Source organism: Gopherus evgoodei, chromosome 8, assembly GCF_007399415.2.
Source record: "Gopherus evgoodei ecotype Sinaloan lineage chromosome 8, rGopEvg1_v1.p, whole genome shotgun sequence".
Lineage (NCBI taxonomy): Eukaryota > Metazoa > Chordata > Testudines > Testudinidae > Gopherus > Gopherus evgoodei.
This window is the reverse complement of record NC_044329.1, coordinates 76,098,423-76,121,052: the sequence shown is the minus strand read 5'-3', so window position 1 is coordinate 76,121,052 and position 22,630 is coordinate 76,098,423. Positions and strand designations below refer to the sequence as shown.

Here is a 22,630-nt window from a genome sequence, read left to right as displayed (position 1 = left end):
AAGTCATCAATATTTAGTTGGCTGCCTTCATGTGACTATTCATCTTTCATTTGACAGTTCCTCTTCAGCTTCTACCTGTACTTTACTAACATCTCTCCTTTCCTCTTTACTAGGATATACGGCATACCCTTTAATAGATCCTCCTGAGGGATGTCTCTGTCCAAATCATGTGCTCATTTCCACCTTTCAGTTTTCCCCAACTCTTACTTTAAAAACTCCTCTACGAACTTTTTAGTTTTACATGCCGGCAATCTGGTTCCCTTTTGGTTTAGGTGGAGCTAGGGTGCCCAGATGTCCTGATTTTATAGGGACAGTTCCAATATTTGAGGCTTTTTATATATGGGTTCCTATTACCCCATGCACTGTCTTGATTTTTCACATTTGCTATCTGGTCACCCTAAGTGGAGTCCACCCATCCTATACAGGCTATTCCCTTTTCTAAAAAGTTCCCAAGTTCCTAATAAAGCTAAATCCCTTCTCTGAACACCATCATATTATCCACACATCGAGACCCTGCAGTTCTGCCTAACTAGCCCTGCATGTGGAAGCATCTGAGAGAATGTTATCATAAAGGTCCTGGACTTTAATCTTTTACCTAGCAGCCGAAATTTGACTTCCAGGACCTCTATCCTATCTTTCCCTATGTCACTGGTACCATCATGTACCACAACCACTGGCTCCTTCTCAGCATTGCACATAAATAAAATACCCAGCTAGCTCTTAAAAAAAATGGAACCCATACATTCTAACAAACATTTTACACTCTATTGTATAACAAAAGAAAACAAGATATGTACAATTCATTTTCTTGAATTTGAAAGCTGGTAAAGTTTCTCAAGGCACCTTAAGAACGACAATATCCTTCAACAACAAAATCTATACAGGTGTGGGGTAGGGAAATTAAAGTCAGATCATTCAGTTTTCAGAGTTTATAAATTCTATTGGCTTTACCAAGCCAAGCCCGTAACTTTCTTGTTCTGGAGTTAATTAACTTGATACCTCCAGAAACCAGCTGTTTTCCTTATGTGAGGCCTTCTGGATGACGTGTTGTCCTTAACTGAATCTCTAGAAGCTGAATAAACTGTTTATATCACACTAAGTTCTCAGTGTGATTTTAAGAATCTAAAGCTATTATAAGCGCTTAGAGCAGTTTAGGGGACCCTATGGTTCAAGTCTTAATGAAATCTACAAAATAAGTCAAATTTAACAATTCTCATTTCTGAGTTGTCCGAACCCCATATTCCTTAGTGGAAAGTATAGAAGATTTTCTTTCTCCTCATGTGTGCTTCATTCAAAGATGGCTAAACAATTTTGCTCTAATTTATCTTTGGACTGAGACCAATAATTTGTTTGGAAAAGTTATGGAAAAGTGGGAATAGAATGGAAGATGGATCTCAACACTAAACTACAACTCAGGCTCTGATAACTCCTAATATAAAATGAAGTATATAATAGACTGGATTCAGAATTGGGAGTCTAGTACACTTACACAGCAATAAACCTTCTGGGATGATCAGTCCTATTTAATGACCCACCCTCAATTTCATGACCACTTCTTTAGAAACAAAATAACTGATTCCAAAAATCTGTGAAAAGTAAGGAGGCACTTGAAAGGATTCAGTTGTTAGTAAGTAACCTAAGCTTCAACTTCACCATTGTGTAGCACACATTTCTGGAGCCCCATATTTAACAAGAGGTGAAGATACCTGGATTAAAAAGTTTTTAAAACTGTGCTTTTTTAACACTTAATTAGGAGTAATGTGATGCCAAGCAGCTATTAGAGCAGACTTCAGCTAATTTAGCTTGAAACATTTTAGCACATTTCATATGATTGAATTATTCTAATATTGTTTTGTTAGTAGCTCACCAACTGAAAATAAATATATTTTACCGGTAATAAAGCCAGTAAATTTTAAGACCTGATTGTACTATCCTCATACATTCCAATACATTCCCAATGGAGCTTTTCTGAATGAACGCTGTAGGCAGGAATGCATTATTAAGGTACATTTGAACATATTATTAAAGTAAAAATAAGCATGTGGATGAATTTTAATTAAATTAATTATTAAGCAAAGTACAGGTATCTGTAGCCTTCCTGAAGTTGTAAAATTTTATTCTCACTCAAGTAGTTTTATTTTGTAGCAATGTACGGTCCAGGAAATAAAGGCTTTTCCATAGACTATATCCATGAGCAGGTACTTAAAACTGACCTTTTTTTTTTTTTCCACTAGCAGAAATTAAATCACTAATTCCACACACATTTGTGAACATCAGTAAGTGCCAACAAAATTGAGGCCCAAGGCCTCACACAAAGACTATTCAAATTCTGTAAGCCTAGATAATATTTAGAAAATATTGCTTATCTTTGAAGAACAATCCTCAGCTCTGTCAAGCAGTTAAGTGAATATTGTTATACCCTGTTTTACAAGCTGGTTAACTGAGACAAAAGGTGAAATCCTGGCCCTGTCAATATCACAACTCCCACTGACTTCAATAGAGCCAGAATTTCATCCAGACAGTTGAAGTCACTTGTCCAAGAACTCAGAGAGAGTCTGTGTCAATACCAGAGTGAGAAATCTGATACCAGAGTGAGAAGTCAATACCAGAGTGAGAAGTCCTTGGATCCACATCCTGTGCCGGGGCACTAAATCCTGCCTATCACCTGAAACAAGCTGCACAATTTTATATTTTACTCAGTCTTTTTAGACTTCAACTTGATTTCAGATTAAGAATGAAAGCAATCCTTAGGACAAAGGGTTTAATCAAGACAAATACAAAAAATTAACAAAGAGTAACGCTCAGTTCTCATTTTGATGGGTAACCTCAGGAGGTGACATAAGTATCAGAATAGCAATCCAGTTTCCCTGTGAACACTTAAAGTCAGAGAAGCCACTATCAAATTTATCTAATAGCAACTACCCACAAATAACTTGCCTCTAGGAAAATGTTCTATTAAATCTCCTTTCCCAATTGTTTCCTGCTGTAACAACAACCAGAAGATATCCTTAAAGAGAGACAAAGACTCCATGGGGTAAGGAGAGGAGAGTCAGGGAAGAACATGGTCCAGACCATATTTAAGTATTGAAATAATGCAGTTTTTACTTAGCTTCTGCTGTTCCATTCAGAATAATTCAATGGAAACAGTGAAAAATTAATTTTAAACTCAATAATATTAATCAGAAATATATCATTTGTTAGACTTCTTACTAATACATCAATAAATAACAGTCAAATAAATTGCACTTCACTTTTGCTCCAAACCTACAAAATGTTCCTAAACATTGGGAAAGAAGTAAATGTTAGTATATTCTGTAGATTTCATATTCATACAGGTCTACCTATATTGTCACTATACTCTAAGTTGCAGAGTTCCACATAACTTGCATTCCAAGAAACAGAAATATTTCACGATTTTAAAAGCAACTAGGTAATGGGGAGGAGGGGGAGAATGAAGGGAAGGAAAGATATTAATATAATTTTGACCTGTGCAGCAGAAGGTCTAACCTGAGCTCTTCGCACTCCCTTAATTTATCACAGTGAGTTTTTACTCCACACTATTCTCTAGCTGCAACTGTTACCTTGGTAACGGCACACAATATACACATTCTATATCACAAACATAGAGTGTATAACATAAAATATTGTCCAGTTTCACATTTAACTGTCAGGATCTAGATTCCTTTTATTTAAATGCATTTCTCTTTTTTATTTGATTACAATATCTTTTTTACAATGAGGTAAATAGTTACAAAAATTGGGATGGGAATAAGGAACGTGTAATAGCGGGAGGTTCCATATTTTGTGTTTTAAAATATTCAAGACAAATATTTTACAGTGAGTTAGTTTTATCTGCTGTATGAACAGATTAGTCACTGTACAGAAACACAAAAGGGACATACGTCATACCCATGTATTTTCCCATTTTAATTTGCATTCCTGCTATACTATAAATTTGTCTTCATCTCAGCAAACTGAATAGGGTGCCTTTTTATTATTACTTTATCTTGCAATGAATCACATATATTATCCTCAGATTAATTCTATGCAAAAATTTGTTAAATTTGGTTTTAAGCACAATGTAGTTTTTAGTAAATAAGACACTAGGAAGAAAAAAAACTTTTACACAGTGCATGAGAAGCACCATTGATGTGCAGCTCACATTAATATCCCCACATGTTGCTTGTCTAAAATACACAATTTGTAAGCATTCATGTAAATAAATCTATGCATACACTTAAATGTTTGCAGAATCAGGGCCCGTTTGTGTTACTGGTAATGACTTACGATTTCTTCAGTACTTGTACTGTTGCATGTACTGATTTTTTTTTTAAATTTCAGTTATACAGAATTGTTAGTACTTATATTTCTTTCTGTTGAATAAGCTGAATATCTTCTAAGATTTCTACAACTAAAATACTGAAGAGATCTGTCAAGGTTCCTTCCCCACTCTGAACTTTAGGGTACAGATGTGGGGACGTGCATGGACACTTCTAAGCTTAATTACTAGCTTAGATCTGATATTGCTGCCACCATCCAGAATTTTCAGTGTCTGGATCACTCCCTTTTCCCCAAAAACCTTCCCCTCCCTGGGTAGCCTTGAGAGACTCCTTCACCAATTCCCTGGTAAGTCCAGATCCAATCCCTTGGATCTTAAAATAAGGAGAAATTAACCATCCCCCCTCCTTTCCCCCACCAACTCCTGGTGGATCCAGATCCAACCCCCTTGAATCTAAAAAGAAGGAAAAAATCAATCAGGTATTAAGAAAAAGGTTTTTAATTAAAGAAAAGAAAGGTAAAAGAAAACCCTCTGGGAGAGATTAGCATGCCAGCTACTCTCACAGACAACAGATTCAAAACACAGAGGATGTTCCCCTGGGCACAAATTTAGTTACACAAAAAAAAAACACCCAAATACCCACTTTGATTCTACCTCTAATTGCATAAACCTGTTTATTCCTTTCTAAAACTTACTACTCTGATCAGAGGCTGGTTCCTTGATCTTTTTCACTCCGACTGAAACTGAAACTCTTAACAAAGGAAAAACTTCCCTCCTTCCTTTTGAAACATCTTGTTCCCCCACTGGTTCCTCTGGTCAGGTGTTAGCTAGGCTAGGTGAACTTTTTAACCCTTTACAGGTAAAAGAGGAATTAACCCTTAACTATCTGTTTATGACAAGATCTTCTGTCTTACCTAGTAGAAATTAAATTGTCAGCGCTAAATCAATATTTATTACAAATATGACTGCATACTATTGCTAGTTATGATTACTATAGCGTATATGAAGTCATCAAAAACAACAAACTGTGATGAATCTAAAATCTTAGTAAGTTGTAAAATAACAATAGATATATTTTCAGATCGCTAAAAATAAAGAAATTGTATGTAGAAAAAACAATACAAAAAAGTGCATTTCAGTCAATTTTAAAATTACTATGCAGAATTGCACAGCATCACTTTATTGTGTTAGGACTTTAGATACTAATACATCACTTTAAACAAAATTTAAAACACCGTGGTGAAAGCCGTTCTGAGCTGTTCATTCTGTCCTGCAGTTTTAGCATCAATCATTGTGCCAGCACTGAGCTTTTTTTAATAGAATTCTAAAGATTTTTGAAGAAGAATGGCAGATATTTAGCAAAATCTATCAGGCCATAATTCCCTCCTATTAATCATGGCATTAAGACTAAAGGGAAAGACAAATCAATTTTTAACAGATATACTTGCATTTGCTTTCTAAACAGTAATATTTCACTATTATATCTATCATATACTTGGCAAGTGTTTAACCTATTTCTTTTATGTAAGCCTTATGTCTTGCAGCAAATGTTATAGTTTTATGTATATTGGCCAGGATCATTAAAGAGATCATTATATTGTCCCTTGACTGTTATGATCCAGTCATTCAATATAAAGGTAAGACAAAAAGTTACAGACTGTCATTGGCTGTCATTCCTCTAGTCCCTTGGCCTAGATGAGCATTCTGGTTCAAGTCCTCCTGATACTACTCTAGCAGGCCCAAACTTTGACTGGATCAAAGTGTGTCTGTTGCTTTGTGAGCAGAGGAGAAAAGAGGTTCAAAACAGAACACAGAGAGATCACAGAGGGATTCCAGAAACTCCATGACATGTCTTAGCAGGAGCATGAAAGGAGATGTACAGACAGATTGAAGACGTAGGCCAATGACCTTTGCAGATAGATTCTTTGGCCATAAACAGTGCAAAGGGGACATGAAGCCTATGAGCTGTACTAAAGGCAAAGCCTGTCCATGCAGATACACAATCAGATGTTCCCAGGGAGGGGGAATAAAGATTCCATCCTTTGGCCTGTGAGTCGGCCTTTTTCCCAGGCTTTGTGGAGGGAGCCAAAATTTCACCCTCTATTTATAAATATGGTCCATTAAATGGGTCATCATATATAAAAGATCATGACCGATTCTCTAATCATAGGATTAATTATAAAATATACAGGGTGTAAACATTATATAATCATACATTTTATTCACATAGAGCCACGCCCTCTCTTCTTTTTGCAGAGTCTATGTATGATCTTGTGCAAATGATCAGAAGAGATGGAATCCTCCATATCACCTGAGACCATGAATTTGACACAGCTTCTCCATGGCTGCTACAGCAGCTCATGAGTTAGAGTAGCATCTGCCACCCTTTTCCTTCCTCTCAATGGAAAATTTGGATAGTGGATCCACGCAGTCACAAATCCACTAGCTATGCCCCTTCCCTGGGTCCCTTACGGAGGCTCTCTGAAACTGAACACCTCTCCCCACTGCAAAGTAGAAGTGCACTATTTTTGCTGCCTTTTGGGCTCTATATACCCAATGTGAAAGAGTTAGGAAGTGGCATAAGGAAATAGGCTTTGGCCCTTAGTAAGTTAAATGCATTCCAATACATAAATAAAACAAATAAATAAATGTTTATATAGGACTCTGAACTTAAAAACATATTTAAATAAAAAATGTCTTAACCTAGCTTCTAACAGCACCTTAAATAATTTAAAAAATGAAAAGTTTGTTAAATCCAGTTTCCTCTCTCTATTTAAAATCTCAGAGTGTGGTGATGTAATGAGTCAAACCACACTTCAGAACTTTCACTGTGCTACAGCAGTGTCCTGGTATGTTACAGGGTGGCAAGCTAAATTGTCGTCTTGATTACAACTAGTTCTCTATATGTTCTTATGAAATAATTTATTGTGAAAAGCTATTTTCAATAGCAAAATTATTGAATGTGCTTCAAGGAAAGGACTAGTTATTTTAATCCATTATTGTCATAAACAGATGGTTAAGGGTTAATGCCTTTTTTACCTGTAAAGGGTTAAAAAGTTCACCTAGCCTAGCTAACACCTGACCAAAGGAACCAATGGGGGAACAAGATGTTTCAAAAGGAAGGAGGGAAGTTTTTCCTTTGTTAAGAGTTTCAGTTTCAGTCGGAGTGAAAAAGATCAAGGAACCAGCCTCTGATCAGAGTAGTAAGTTTTAGAAAGGAATAAACAGGTTTATGTTTATTTCTTTGTAGCCTGTCTTATGCAAATTGAGGTAGAATCAAATTGCGTATTTGAGTATTTTTTTTGTGTAACTAAATTTGTGCCCAGGGGAACATCCTCTGTGTTTTGAATCTGTTGTCTGTGAGAGTAGCTGGTATGCTAATCTCTCCCAGAGGGTTTTCTTTTACCTTTCTTTTCTTTAACTAAAAGCCTTTTTTCTTAACACCTGATTGATTTTTCCTTGTTTTTTAGATCCAAAGGGATTGGATCTGGACTCACCAGGGACTGGTGGGGGGAAAGGAGGGGGGATGGTTAATTTCTCCTTCTTTTAAGATCCAAGGGGTTTGGATCTGTGTTCACCAGGGAATTGGTGAAGTCCCTCAAGACTACCCAGGGAAAAAGGGGGTCCTTGGGGGTGGTGGCAGCAATACCAGATCTAAGCTAGTAATTAAGCTTAGAAGTGTCCATGCAGGTCCCCACATCTGTACCCTAAAGTTCAGAGTGGGGAAGGAACCTTGAGAATTATATTTTTACTTTAGCGATACAACATATTCCAACATGTTTGATTTAATGAAATCACTAACAAGAAATTTAATCATTAAAAAATTCTTTGGTTCATATGTAAAAAAAATACCAGCCATCTGTATGTCTTACATACCTCAGTAGCAAACTGCTGCAATCCACCAATATTAATTGGTCCCTCCTCTGTAGCAAATAAATTGCATCCACCTACACAAAGATCTGAGGTTGGACATACCATTCCGCATGTCAGGCCCAGTGGGTTGTCAGAAAGAATCATTTTGGCAGCTCCATAATAGTTCTGCATGAAGAAAACAAAATCAACAATAATGCCACATAACAGGGAAGAGGAGATCCAAAATTTTGTTCCTTTTATGGGGCTAGTAGAATAACACTGCTCCTTTGATAAAAATTTAAAGACACAAATTTGCCATATGTGTATTGCCATATATGTGTATTACCAAGCATGGCTGAAAAGGCACTGGGGACAAATTCAGAATGTATCTCACTGTATGGGAGGAATATTTAAATTATTTCTTTTTTATTATAAAAATATTCTAATTTGTTTTATGTTGATTTTCAGTTATTTTTGTAGGGTTGTGTAGTGGACTTACAGTTTTATTTTAAACATAACATGTTGTGCGTATTACACTCCAGTAAGTGTTCTCTCCATTCCTAAGTCAATTATGCAGCTGGTGAACAGACACTATGTAACTGTATAAAAAGGGAAATAAAAACAACCCAGGAAACTACAGACCAGTTAGTTTAACTTCTGTGCCAGGGAAGATAATGGAGCAGGTAATCAAAGAAATCATCTGCAAACACTTGGAAGGTGGTAAGGTGATAGGGAATAGCCAGCATGGATTTGTAAAGAACAAATCGTGTCAAACTAATCTGATAGCGTTCTTTGATAGGATAACGAGCCTTGTGGATAAGGGAGAAGCGGTGGATGTGATATACCTAGACTTTAGTAAGGCATTTGATACAGTCTCGCATGATATTCTTATAGATAAACTAGGAAAGTACAATTTAGATGGGGCTACTATAAGGTGGGTGCATAACTGGCTGGATAACCGTACTCAGAGAGTAGTTGTTAATGGCTCTCAATCCTGCTGGAAAGGTATAACAAGTGGGGTTCCGCAGGGGTCTGTTTTGGGACCGGTTCTGTTCAATATCTTCATCAACGATTTAGATGTTGGCATAGAAAGTACACTTATTAAGTTTGCGGACGATACCAAACTGGGAGGGATTGCAACTGCTTTGGAGGACAGGGTCAAAATTCAAAATGATCTGGACAAATTGGAGAAATGGTCTGAGGTAAACAGGATGAAGTTCAATAAAGATAAATGCAAAGTGCTCCACCTAGGAAGGAACAATCAGTTTCACACATACAGAATGGGAAGAGATTGTCTAGGAAGGAGTATGGCAGAAAGACCATAGTAGACCACAAGCTTAATATGAGTCAACAGTGTGATACTGTTGCAAAAAAAGCAAACATGATTCTGGGATGCATTAACAGGTGTGTTGTAAACAAGACATGAGAAGTCATTCTTCCGCTTTACTCTGCGCTGGTTAGGCCTCAACTGGAGTATTGTGTCCAGTTCTGGGCACCGCATTTCAAGAAAGATGTGGAGAAATTGGAGAGGGTCCAGAGAAGAGCAACAAGAATGATTAAAGGTCTTGAGAACATGACCTATGAAGGAAGGCTGAAGGAATTGGGTTTGTTTAGTTTGGAAAAGAGAAGACTGAGAGGGGACCTGATAGCAGTTTTCAGGTATCTAAAAGGGTGTCATCAGGAGGAGGGAGAAAACTTGTTCACCTTAGCCTCCAATGATAGAACAAGAAGCAATGGGCTTAAACTGCAGCAAGGGAGATTTAGGTTGGACATTAGGAAAAAGTTCCTAACTGTCAGGGTAGTTAAACACTGGAATAAATTGCCTAGGGAGGTTGTGGAATCTCCATCTCTGGAGATATTTAAGAGTAGGTTAGATAAATGTCTGTTAGGGATGGTCTAGACAGTATTTGGTCCTGCCATGAGGGCAGGGGACTGGACTCGATGACCTCTCGAGGTCCCTTCCAGTCCTAGAGTCTATGAGTCTATGTAGCCCAAGTTCTCTGTCCATTCACTCACTTCCTAATAAATAATAACAACAACAAATATCAAGAAGAGCCCAGGAAACATTTGTGTGCCAGAAGCTTCTCTAAAGACCACCACTGATCATGGGAAGGTAAAAGTCATAGCTATGCAGGGGACCAGCATCAGGCTCATGCACTAATTAAGAGGCCTAGAGGGCTTGTGCTAGCAAATGCAGATGGGAGTAAGCGCCATTCCAACCTACGAACAACTGCAAGAAGAAAGAAAGGTTTTGTTTTCCATTCCCTCTTCCACATCTCATTCTCCAGTAATTTTTTAATGAAAATTGTTTTCAGAGCTGATCTATCATTACACTGGTCTGTGCCAGGGAGTCATTCTCCCAACCAGGACGATAACTGGCTCAGAAGAATCAGAAGCTGTAGAGCCAGTATGAGGTGAAGAGCCCATTGACAGGTGCCCCTTCCCAGTGCAGAGCTGGAGAGTTCTATTTTCCACCTTCACAGGGTAATACAAGTGCATTGTGCTTCTTGTTTTGGTCATGCCATGAGGGCAGGGGACTGGACTCGATGACCCTTCCAGTCCTAGAGTCTATGAATCTTCAAAGGGAACAATAGCCCACACAGTGTGAGACTCAAGTAGTGAATATGCAGAACATTTTCAAGATTTGATTATGTAACAAAATATGGATTACAAAAAAAAGTCATATATGATTTGAAATGTTCTAATTAACCAAGAGGCACATTAAAGGACTGGGCATAACGTTCAGAGGCTCAACCAGATGATGCAGTCAGGGACAGTGAGTTCCAATAGAGCTCCAATGTGTAAGAAACACTTTTGTAGAAGTAGTTGAGCCTTTCTTCTACATATTGCAGTGCCACTCCACTGGTCATTCCATGATTACACAAATCACAAAGCTATGCGTACATTTTCAAGGGGGTTGCTCCTAAATTACTACATCAATTGGAAGCGCTAGTCTTGGGCAAACAGGAATAAATTGGTTAATTAAGCGAGTCATTTGTGAAGGGACTTCCTTCAGCGGTTTTGTCTGTGGTGACAAGTAAGTGAGATATTGGGCCTGATTCCCATTTATGTTGTCCACTTTTCACTGCTCTGGCAATGCAAAGGGGCCTAGAAGTGGCTGTTAATTACCTAATTAAAAAATTAATTTACACCCACTTTATGGCTCCTTTATTCTGCCAGAGCAGTGTAACAGATCTTCAATGTAAATGAGAATCCAGCACATTAAATTCAATATTGGCTAGAGGAATTGTTTCCTTGTTTCTCTGTAAAAGGACCACACAGAGCTAAATTGTTGGGCATTTGTCTTCAGAATTCAAACTTTCACATTTTGGTTTTGCTTCACATTCTGCTGGGTTTCTTCATGGGGCAGGGGGGTTGTGCCCAGGACAGTTATCTTTGTTGATTTCAACTTTGGTACAAGAAAAAGAATTATAATAACCAAATATAATTTCATCTAAGATAGATAATTAAGGATTCATACATATTTGAAGCTTCATAATTAAAATTGGTGCACGCAGATAATTAACATCCTTAGTTTATCATATTAACTAACTATTCCTCTTTAAGAATCATTTTTATCAAAGGCCAGTACAATTTTCACAATATTTTTTTAAAGACAGAATATATATGAATGAAATAGTTTAAAACATTTTCAAACTGCTTCAGTGGCACCCTCCTTAGAAATCTCCATTATGTAATTTCAATCATGTTGATTGTTTGCTGTGTTATTGAATTATGATCTTGATTAAATTTAAGCTGAGGAACATTACTTATTGATTTGATATGCAGTCATTACATACCTTTATATATAGACTTTTACAATATGAATACTGTGAGATATATAGCACACATCACAATGCCAAGTAGTAAAACAATATGCACTGAATGTATAAAATGTTTTGTAGTGTTAACATGTTTAAGTGAATGTAGTGATCAATAAAAAGGCACCAAACTGACAAAGCTAGACCTCAAAGTGTGCTACTTATTCAGAGAACAAGCATATCAAAAGCAGCAGCACTGCAGGCTTTCCACACAGATTCCACAATATGCCTCAATCTGGTGCTAAAGGGATCACCTCTAGAAGTCAAAGGGGAATTTAGGTTCAATGCTCACTCAGCCTCTCTACTTAGGCTGCCAAAAAGAAGCCAATTAGTGTCAATTCTACTGGTGGCAATGCTGTAACGTGGACATATGTCTATTCAGAAACAACACAGTATCAACATCATGGGAAGTGCAGCCTAGTGGATAGATCCCTAGACCTGTACGCTATTCCCAGCTCTGCAACTAGCATGCTAGGTGACCTTGGGCAAACCACTTCTCTATGCCTCAAGTTTCCTCATGTTTGAAACAGGGATGATAAGGGACTCCACTATAATGGAAGATAGCTATTGTTTTATTAGTATAAGTCATTTTACAGGGTCTACTTAACAGGTATCAGAAGGTAACTTTCAAGATGAAATCCTTGTCACCTTCCCAAGTGAGTTGCCAAGCAACTTCAAGCTTAGGATTTGCCCTCAGTCTGTTCTGAGCTGTACTTGATTTGAACTGGTAATCTTAGTGAAAAGCTCTCACGTTCTATTACCCCAGTTTTGTAGCACAATACAACATTTAGATGTTTTCTGTGTTGTATTTAAGTATAATATGGAACAATATTTCTTTTAACAATATTTTTCTAAAATAATTACTATCTTTCAGATAAGCTACCATAGTTTTCAATCAGCCACTGAACCAAATCCTCAATTTCTGATCCTATCCAAATTCACCCATCATGCAGGGCCGGTGCTACCATTTAGGCAGCCTAGGCAATCGCCTAGGGTGCCAGAATAATTGGTGGGAGCCGTTTTGCCGGAGGGGGCGGCAGGCGGCTCCGGTGGAGCTGCCACAGTGGTGCCTGCAGAGGGTCCGTTGGTCCGCGGCTCCGGTGGAGCTGCCACAGTCTTGCCTGTGGACAGTCGGCTCCTCGCGTGGCACGACTGCGGCAGCTCCACCAGAGCCGCGGAGCACCAGACCCTCCGCAGGCACCACTGCGGCAGCTCCACCGGAGCCGCGGGACCAGCGCGTGGGGCGGCGAAATTGCTGTCCGCCTAGGGCTCTCAAATCCCTAGCGCTGGTCCTGCCATCATGAGCAACTAACTAGCTCATTTGGAAGAATTTTATTGTGATGTTATACAGATCCTGCTGCTATAAGCTATGTATTCAGGAGACCTCTGATGTTTCTCATAATTGTGCATAACTGTCATTTGCTGAAACAGCAACTTTATTCCAGAAAGGAAATTTTAGGGCAACACAAGGCAGGTGTCCTAAGGAAGCATATAGCATTAGTAAAAGACCTTTTAGAAATATGAAGAATTTAGAATTATAGATCGGAGATAGGTAATTTAGAGTTTTCCACATACCTTTTGCACTTGACTTACTAGTTATATTACTGCTTGCTTGTTGAAGACCAACTATGCTACTTTATAGGCACTCAAGTTACTAATTATCAACTACAAAACGTACTGCAGAAAAGAGGAGGAAAGCCTTAAGACAACATCTAAAATACTTTGCAACTCTGTGATGGTTTGTTTCTGTGTATTTATCCCTTCTTTACTATACTGCTCTCATGTAGCACATGCCAGACATCGTTAGAAAGAATGCATTTTTCTAAACTTTTACAAAAACTAATAAGGACAGGAAGTATAATCTAGTTTTAATATGCCGCTGAAAATTATAGTACTGCTGTACTAGAACAATAAGTCATTTTTCATATGGTAGAGACAAATTAACAAATAATAAATAAGAATACTTTGCACTTATATGACACCATCCATCCGAAGATCTTTGGGTGCTTTATGGTGGGGACCCTTAAAATCTTGCCAGTTTTAACTGAGATAGTTATCTCAGTATCTTAGTCTTCTGTGATACTTCTTATGTAAGGAAAGTACTTCTAATATTAAAAATACGTACATTATATAATTGCAAACACTTATTTAGAACTTATTCCAATTCTCAATTAAGTTAATGGCATTCTTAATCATATTCATATAATACAACCATAACAGTTATTTTACAGAGCCCAAGGATGTGCTAGATCCCTCACAGAAGAGGTAAGGTGATCTGACCCCTACCAGGAGGAGTTTATGAACTAATATAAGACATGATACACAAAGGGGTAGCTAGACAGTGCAACTGGAGGGAGGATGACCCAGCAAAGGCTACTGCACAACCTAAAACAACAATAATTTAGAATTAAAATAGTTTGGGATATTTTTAAATATATATAAATAAATAAGCAGATGACTCAGTTGGTTAATTCTTGTAGACGTCAGGGAGAAAGCAGGTCGAGAACTAGAATGCTTTGGAGATTGTTTTATTTAAATGAAATAAATGCCTCCTCATGCCTTAATGCATAAAATCTCTTTTTTTCCTAGGCACTTCCACAAAAAGAAATTAATCTAACTAGATAGGATGTTTTTTGGTTTCCTTTATTAAAATGCCAATAAATAGACATTGGTAAGGGAAAGAACAGAAACAAGCCTTAAACAGACATCAATAATCAGTGGAACGCAGGCAGAAGAGGATCTCTACATGCATCACTTGGAAGTATTATATAATTTGCATGCAAATGAGACTTTTTTTTACTTGAGAAAACCTATTAAAACACATAGGATCGATACTGTGAGATGAAAAGAAATTACATTTATTATCAGGAAATTCTTACAGCTTCTATTCATTCATCTAATTTAAGTACACTTCATATAAATTTCACATAGATCATGACCTTCTGATATTGTAGTTTTCTCAAATACAACGAAGTGACTGCAAGATTGTGTTCTGTATAAAAAGAATGAAAACATTGGCTTAGCCAGGATGTAGAGATGGAGCAGAGTGAAAGCAGAAAGGTAGGAAGAGGAGTGGGAGGGAAAGGAGGGAGGGGAATAAAACAGTGTTCACTTCTTTTTTGTGCCTCTTGGTGAAATGTTTAAAAATGGACACAATTACAAAACAAAATTTCCAAGAAAATTACTTTCACCTCCGGTCCACTGACATCTATGTTTTCTTAAGTTTTTACAAAAATCAAAATATGTTAGGTCAAATTTGTTGTTTAAAATGACATAAGGAACAACAACTGAAAAACATATATTGATACAGAAGATAGGTATCAACAACCCAACATATATATATATCTATTCACATCAGTTCAAATTTGAATAAACTCACCCCCCCATATTTCAAAGGAGAATGAACAAAACAGAAGAGTGAGTTATCAAACATCACATATATTCTATTACAATGCTGCTGATATTTAATCAATCCAGAAAACTTTCACATCATTTGACTTATGTCATCATAACAGGACCGTAATTTCACACAGTGTCACTATCTTTTTATAAAAAAGAGGGAAAGGAATATCTTGTACTGTCATTTTGTTCGTTGTAGTCTAGAATGTGAGAGATTCCTTAATTGACATAGTGTCATTGCAGAAAGTCTATTCCACATAATTATACTATGGCAACTGAAACCAGCTGTCAGCCATTCCATTACACTAACTACAAATAGATATCTCAAGAAAAGTCACTGTTTCAAGTACATCAATTTAACACCATTACTATTTTTCTTTTAAATGTTTTTTGTACTTAGTGACTTGAAATATGTAGAGATTAAGAAAGAAAACTGAATAAAACTGTACTTTCAAAAACATGGAGCCTCATAAATTTTTCTTAAAAACTGTAATGCATATTTGTTTGCAGTACTTACCAATCTTACAACCTTTTACAATCTAGTAATTGTAATTACAGTATCACAACTATACTATTTTACTTCTGAATTCTGATTCATGATTTTATAAGACATTCCCTTATTGTGTTTCCCAAAGTACCTCTGGAGTGGGGGAGGAATTATTCTATTCTCTCCCTTCCTCTCACTTCTCACAATCCTGTCTCTTTCTCTTCCCAATCTCCCTTCCAACTTCATATAGCCCCTCTCCCATTCACATTCTCTCTCCTTGTTCCCCCACTGTTTCCTGTCTCCCGTCTCCCATTTGCCCTTATTATATTTGCACACTTATTTTCCCTCGCTTCCCATTTATAAGATCCTATCCCTAACATTTTCCCTCTCTTTTAACCCACTCATCAGCCTCCTACAGTATACATTCCCCCAAAACCCTCAGTCTTCCTCCCTACACCCCATATTACCCAATCTGTCTCTCCTACACAATCTACATTCCCCCCATGCCCTTTACTCTCTTCTTACCCCATACATTTTCCTGGAACCTCTCACTTGCACACTACTTACTACTGCACCCTCTCTGGCTCCTCCAGCACTTCATGCTCACCACATTCTCCTACCTCTTCATAGTTTCCTGTCCAGTCTCTCACCCACAGAATACACCTTTCCTGAGGGAAGCCAGGCTTCAGTTTTGCTAAAAATAATGGGAGTTGATAACCATCTTAGCTAAGGGAAGACTTACTTTTACATGCAAAGACTGTTGGGAAATGATGGTCATGTTAATCAGGGCAGTTTGGCTTCAGCCCCATTCAAATTAAAGGAAGATGGAGGCTCTTTTGAATAAGGGGGAAATTGCAAGTTTGATGGCAGGAATCACAAAATCCTGGGAAACTAATAAAAACTACCAAATATTGTTAGATTTGAGATAAAATAATGAGAGTTAGCCAAACTGGGTGTTGCCGTGACAGACAAGTGTGACTTCAAGCAATTGTGCCCATTCAAGGGACTTTTTATGACATTAACAATTATATTTCTGCATCACTGATCTATAATGGCTGACTCAGTCATTCATGTAAGTATCACTGAGAAAGGGATACCACCTTCTACTCCAGGTATATCTTATCAGAGCAACAGTTGTGTAGAGCCCATACCTGCTCCCTGGCTCAGACTTTTATGCTGCTTGCTTTCTTCTAAGAGCTACCTAGCTGGTAAGCTAATTATCTCATTAGCACGTCAGGCTCCCTACAGGTGCAAGTAATCCCTTGTACCTTCCAGAAATACAAACTACCTAAGTCCCTCCTACTCTAACTACACCCAGTGTCCTTTTACTGGGTTCTCACTCACCAGGGTGCTGGCTTCCAAAGGGCTCCACTGATAGCATCCTGTCAAGTCAGTATCCACTGACTCCTATGGCTAATGCCGCTCACAGGAATCTACAGCACCAGCACAGTCTTGTCAGAACAACTGGTAGACACTGAAGATGCCAGATAATGAGACACACTGAGACTGTCTCACTTCACAGGCAGGTAGACTACGCAATTGTGGGACAGGATGGAAAGCAGGGTTGTGGCACATGAGGGAGTTGATTGTGACTCCCTAATTCCTGAGGCCCCAACAATGCCTAAAGTTGCTTCTGGGCAGCATAAAATCCATCATTGCTACAGGGTCCTTTAATAAATCCTACTCCATGAGAGACTGCTGTTGTAGAGCTCCATTTTGCCATGCCCTCTTCCCTGCCTCAACAAACTGGGATAGGGGAGATGGGGCAGAGACTCAGGGCCCAAGCCTGCTGGCTGGCTTTAAAATCCTAACACCACTCTAGCAAGTAGGTAAGACACAAGAAAAAAAAATCTTTCTCCTATAGCTTTTAAATACTTGTATCTTTGCAGATTTAATTTTAAATGAAAAGATTAATAAAACATGACACCCTTAAGCTTCAGAACAAGTTTTTTTTGTTGTTTTTTGTTTTTGTATTGCAACAGCTACATTTTAAACACCAGAGTTAAACATAAATGGCCTCCAAAAAGCAGTTTAGAAAGAATACTTGTCTGTCATCTTTTTTTTTTTTAATTAAAGTTTTAAAAAATAAACTAACATTCACAGTATGTTGAATCTAATGTTGCATCTCACCTATTGAGAGATTCAATTGCAAACAACAGTCTGTAGGAAGGCTACTGAGTAATGCTGACTGGGAAGACACAATAGAATAGATTGTACCTTTGGAAAGTAGAGCTGTAATCCAGTTTGTATGAAAAGGAAGAATGGAAGTTTTGGTATAAACTCTACTGAATCACAGAAGCCTGACACAATACAGCACAAGTGACATCCTTTTCTCAAAGAGGCCCAAGGCTCATTGAGCCTAGCAATTCAATTACCCTCTCAACCCAGAAAGTATCCCCTCTCCTGAGTTGAGGTCTACTGGCAGAGCAACTTGGAACAGCCTACATTGTACATGGCCTGTAAATATCTAAAAAGCCCCAGGCTTTAGAGAACAAGAATCCCTGACCTTTTATGATTGCTACAATAGTTTTTTTTTCTTCCCCAACAAAACATACTACACAGAATGCAGTCCTTAAATAGCTGACAAAAGAACATATTTTCAGTAAGCCACTGTTTAAACAGTGTATGTTTATAATACAACCAGTTTAAATGAATACCTGAGTGTCATACTACCAACTACTTAGTGAAAGAATATGGACACAGTGAAGGATAGGCAAACTGGTTTGCATAGTATGATTTAGAGCATGTCTACACTACAGTTGCTACAGCAGCAGAGCTACAGTGCTCCAGCTGTGCCGCCGGAATTTAGATGTTGCCTGTATCAATGAAAGAGGTTTTCCCATCAATGCAATTAGTCCACCTCTCTGAGAGGTGATAGCTAAGTCAATAAAAGAATCCTTCCATCAACCTAGCCACGTCTAAACCAGGGGTTAGGTTGGCCTAACTACAGTACTCAGGGCATGAAATTTTTCACAGCCCTGAGTGACATAACTAGGTCAATCTAATTTTTAAGTGTAGAACAGGCTTTTAAGTATGTTACATTTTAACTTAACAAAAAAATGGTTAAGGGGTGACTTGATTACAATTCACAAATATCTACATGGGGAACAAATATTTTAAAATGGGCACTTCGATCTACCAGAGAAAGGTATTAAAATTGAAGCTAGACAAATTCAGTCTGAAAATAAGGCATACATTTTTAGCAGCGAGGGTAATTAATCACTGGAACAATTTACCAAGAGTCATGGTGGATTCTCCATCATTAACAATTTTTAAATTGAGATTGGATGTTTTTCTAAAATATGTGCTCTAGAAATTATTTTGGGGAAGTTCTGTGGCCTGTGCTACAGAGGATGTCAAACTAGATGATTACAACAGTCCCTTCTGGCCTTGGAATCCATTAAACCTTCCTTCTCCCTGCAAATCATCATTTTGAGATTTAAGCCAGTCTGGAAATTCTCTTAGCTACAGTATTGTCTGCAAATATAACCTGCTCCAAGTGAGGAAGGAAGACTGTCCATTGGGTGAGGGTAAGGAAGTTGCTGGGCTAGACGGCCTTAGAAAAATGAGATGATGTAGGAACCTACTGGTGGAGAACAGGAGTTTGTTGAGGGGTGAGAGAGGGATTTGGTAAGGACAGGAGTAGATTGAGAAGGAGAAGTGGGACCTCAACAGGTCCAGCTAAGCATCCAGATTCTGGATTTCTTACTGGACACCTGAATCTTCCAAGCTTCAACCTTTCACTGGTCAAGAGACTATTTTGTCTAGACACCAACAGGAGTCTTCATAGGCAATCAGATTAAAATTATTAACAGTTGTTTATTTACAAGATGCAAATAACATACGATATTTCAAAGTAAAATGTTTTTCATTAAAAATGGCCTCTTTAGAAAATGATTTTTTAACAAAACACTTGATATTGTCAGGAGTACTTGTGGCACCTTAGAGACTAACAAATTTATTTCAGTATAAGCTTTCGTAGGCTACAGCCCACTTCATTGGATGCATAGAATGGAACATATAAGAAGAGTGTGTGTATATATATATACATATATATATATATATATATATATATATATATATATACACATACACACACACACACACACACACACACACATACAGAGAAGATGCCATACCAGCTCTAAGAGGCTAATTAATTAAGATGACCTGTTATCAGAAGGAAAAGAACTTTTGTAGTGATAATCAAGATGGTCAATTACAGACAGTTCACAAGAGGTGTAAGGATAGTTATCATATGGAAAAAGATTCAAGCAGTGTAATGATTTATAACTATCCTTACACCTCTTGTCAACTGTCTGTAATTGACCATCTTGATTATCACTACAAAAGTTTTTTTCCTGCTGATAACAGGTCATCTTAATTAATTAGCCTCTTAGAGCTGGTATGGCATCTTCTCTGTATGTATGTGTATATATATACACTCTTCTTATATGTTCCATTCTATGCATCCGATGAAGTGGGCTGTAGTCGATGAAAGCTTATGCTTAAATAAATTTGTTAGTCTCTAAGGTGCCACAAGTACTCCTGTTCTTTTTACGGATACAGACTAACACGGTACTACTCTGAAACTTGATAGTGTCAATTCACATTTGTCAAAATGTGTTTTTCTTTAAAATCTTGTATCAATTTTTTTTGGTCAACAAAAGTTTTGATGGCACTTTCAAGGATGGTTTAATCAAAGAAAAAAATCAATTGAAAATTCTGCAAAACAATTTGAGGAACCAAAAATTTAGTCTATTTCAAATTTTTCAAAATGAAAACAAATTTCAAATGTATTCACTAAAACTAGATTTTGTGCTTTTTGATCAGTTCTAAAAATGCCATATACATACTTGTAAATATGCACAAATCCACATAGAAGGCAATGACTTAGAGCAGAGGTTGGCAATTTTCAGCACGCGGCCCGCCAGGGCAATCCAATGGTGGGCCATGAGACATTTTGTTAATGTTGACCGTTCGCAGGCACAGCCACCTGCAGCTCGCAGTGTCCATTGTTCACCATTCCCAGCCAATGGGAGCTGTGGAAATTGGCGGCCAGCACATCCCATTGCCGCAGCTCCCATTGGCCAGGAATGGTGAACTGCAGCCACTGGGACCTCTGGGGGGCCGTGCCTGTGGATAGTCAATGTAAACAAACTGGCGGCCCGCCAGCAGATTACCCGGATGGGCCGTGTGCTGAATGTTGCTGACCCCTGACCTATAGGAAATGGCCTAGGACTAGAAGGGTGGAGAGATGGATTGTAATCTCAGCTGTACTTCTGTCCTTCTCTTGAGCAAGTCATTTCACCTTTGTGTACCTCTGTTTATCTCCCACCCTTTGCCTGTCTTGTCTACTTAAGCAGTACACTCTTTGAGGCAGGGACAACGTCTCTCTGTGGTTGTACAGTTCCTAGCACATTGGGGTCCTGATCTAAATTGGGGCCTGTTAGTAATGTAATAGGGTCTAGAAAACGATAGGAGATGTGGAGAATTGTATCTAAAGGTTCTTGAGGAGTAGAGATGGTAGAGTATTGTGTCCTTAGGAAGCTGGTAGAAGTATGAATGGCGGCGTAGGGGTATAGGCATTGGTGGTGACTTGGGAGGAGGACGGAGAAGGGAGAATCTCTGTGGTCTTTTCTGTACAGCTCCATTGCCTAGACTGGTTCCTGAGCATATCAGTTTGTTTCATTTTGGGGGCTTTTTTAAAAAAACAACTAATGTTCGTTCATTTTAATTTACAGTACACCTGTAACACTGATGTACTCACGCAGCTGGGCAACTTTAGATTTCCTCCACATGGGCTAGGATAAAAGAGTGCAACATAAGGCTGCATGTAACTTATTCTGGGAATTGAGAACACTGAGGTGCAGAGCTGATTTTACAGACGCAGTAAATGACTATATATCTTTGTACTAACATTTTGGCCAGCACAATGAGGAAAGTGTAACCACTTGATATTTTCTTTAAGCCATCATTGTGCTGTGTTCAACAATGCTGTCAGTCTTGTCACATTTTTCAGGCACCAGCACCAGGCAAAAAATATTGTTGAGCCCTTCTCTGCAAAAGTTACTGCTTCTGAAAAAAGACTGTAGTTATGGGCATGGAGAGTCCCTAAGAGCCAAGCAAGTCAGGCTATGACTGCAGGTTAGTAATTGCTGAGTAATTTGAGGTTTTAGATTTTCCCTTAAGAAACACTGAAGCTCTTTAGAGAATGGCTGCGCTATGCCATTTTTTTTTAAAGCAGAACTTCCTGATGAAGTAGCAACTGGATCATGATTTTACCCAAAACCATTAAAATCAAACCCTTAATATTATCTCAACATACCTGTAGCAGGATGAAGTCCTAGAACATATCCCCTCCTCATGGCACTGCAGTCACCCTGCCTCAGTTTCCCCTCATCGGTGATGGTTCTCTGGGACTTCAGCATAGTTCAGTTGCTGAAGTGACCGTAATAATTAAAGTCCAAAGAAAAACACCACTTGCTCTAACCTCAGGCCCACGCTGGGCAAAGCCCTTCTTCTGAGGGGTTGTCCTGTAGGACACCACAGCCTTCAACTTTTCATCTTCCAGCCCTTCAGGGTTCTAGTCAATCACTTCTTCCTCCCCTTAACAGCAGGGGTCTCTGTACATTCTCCCAGGCTAATAGCATAGGGGGTACTCACCCTCACCCTTTACTATGGGTTCTCTGCCACTGGAATGCTAGACAACTGGGCTATCTGCCCTGTAACTCAAACCCTTATTCACTCTCTTTCCCTCCCAGCACCTCTTCTTACGTACCTATGTACTCT

At 38.3% G+C, this 22,630-nt stretch overlaps 1 protein-coding gene across 2 annotated transcripts in view; it reads right to left on the bottom strand.

Moving 5' to 3' along the window:
• DPYD (dihydropyrimidine dehydrogenase) overlaps positions 1-22,630 on the bottom strand; it is a 627,421-nt gene that overhangs the window by 384,274 nt on the left and 220,517 nt on the right. For both annotated transcript variants that reach the window (XM_030572745.1, XM_030572746.1), the window contains one exon: positions 8,156-8,317. In XM_030572745.1, the coding sequence (XP_030428605.1) occupies positions 8,156-8,317 (162 nt within the window). The remainder of the gene's footprint in view (positions 1-8,155; positions 8,318-22,630) is intronic.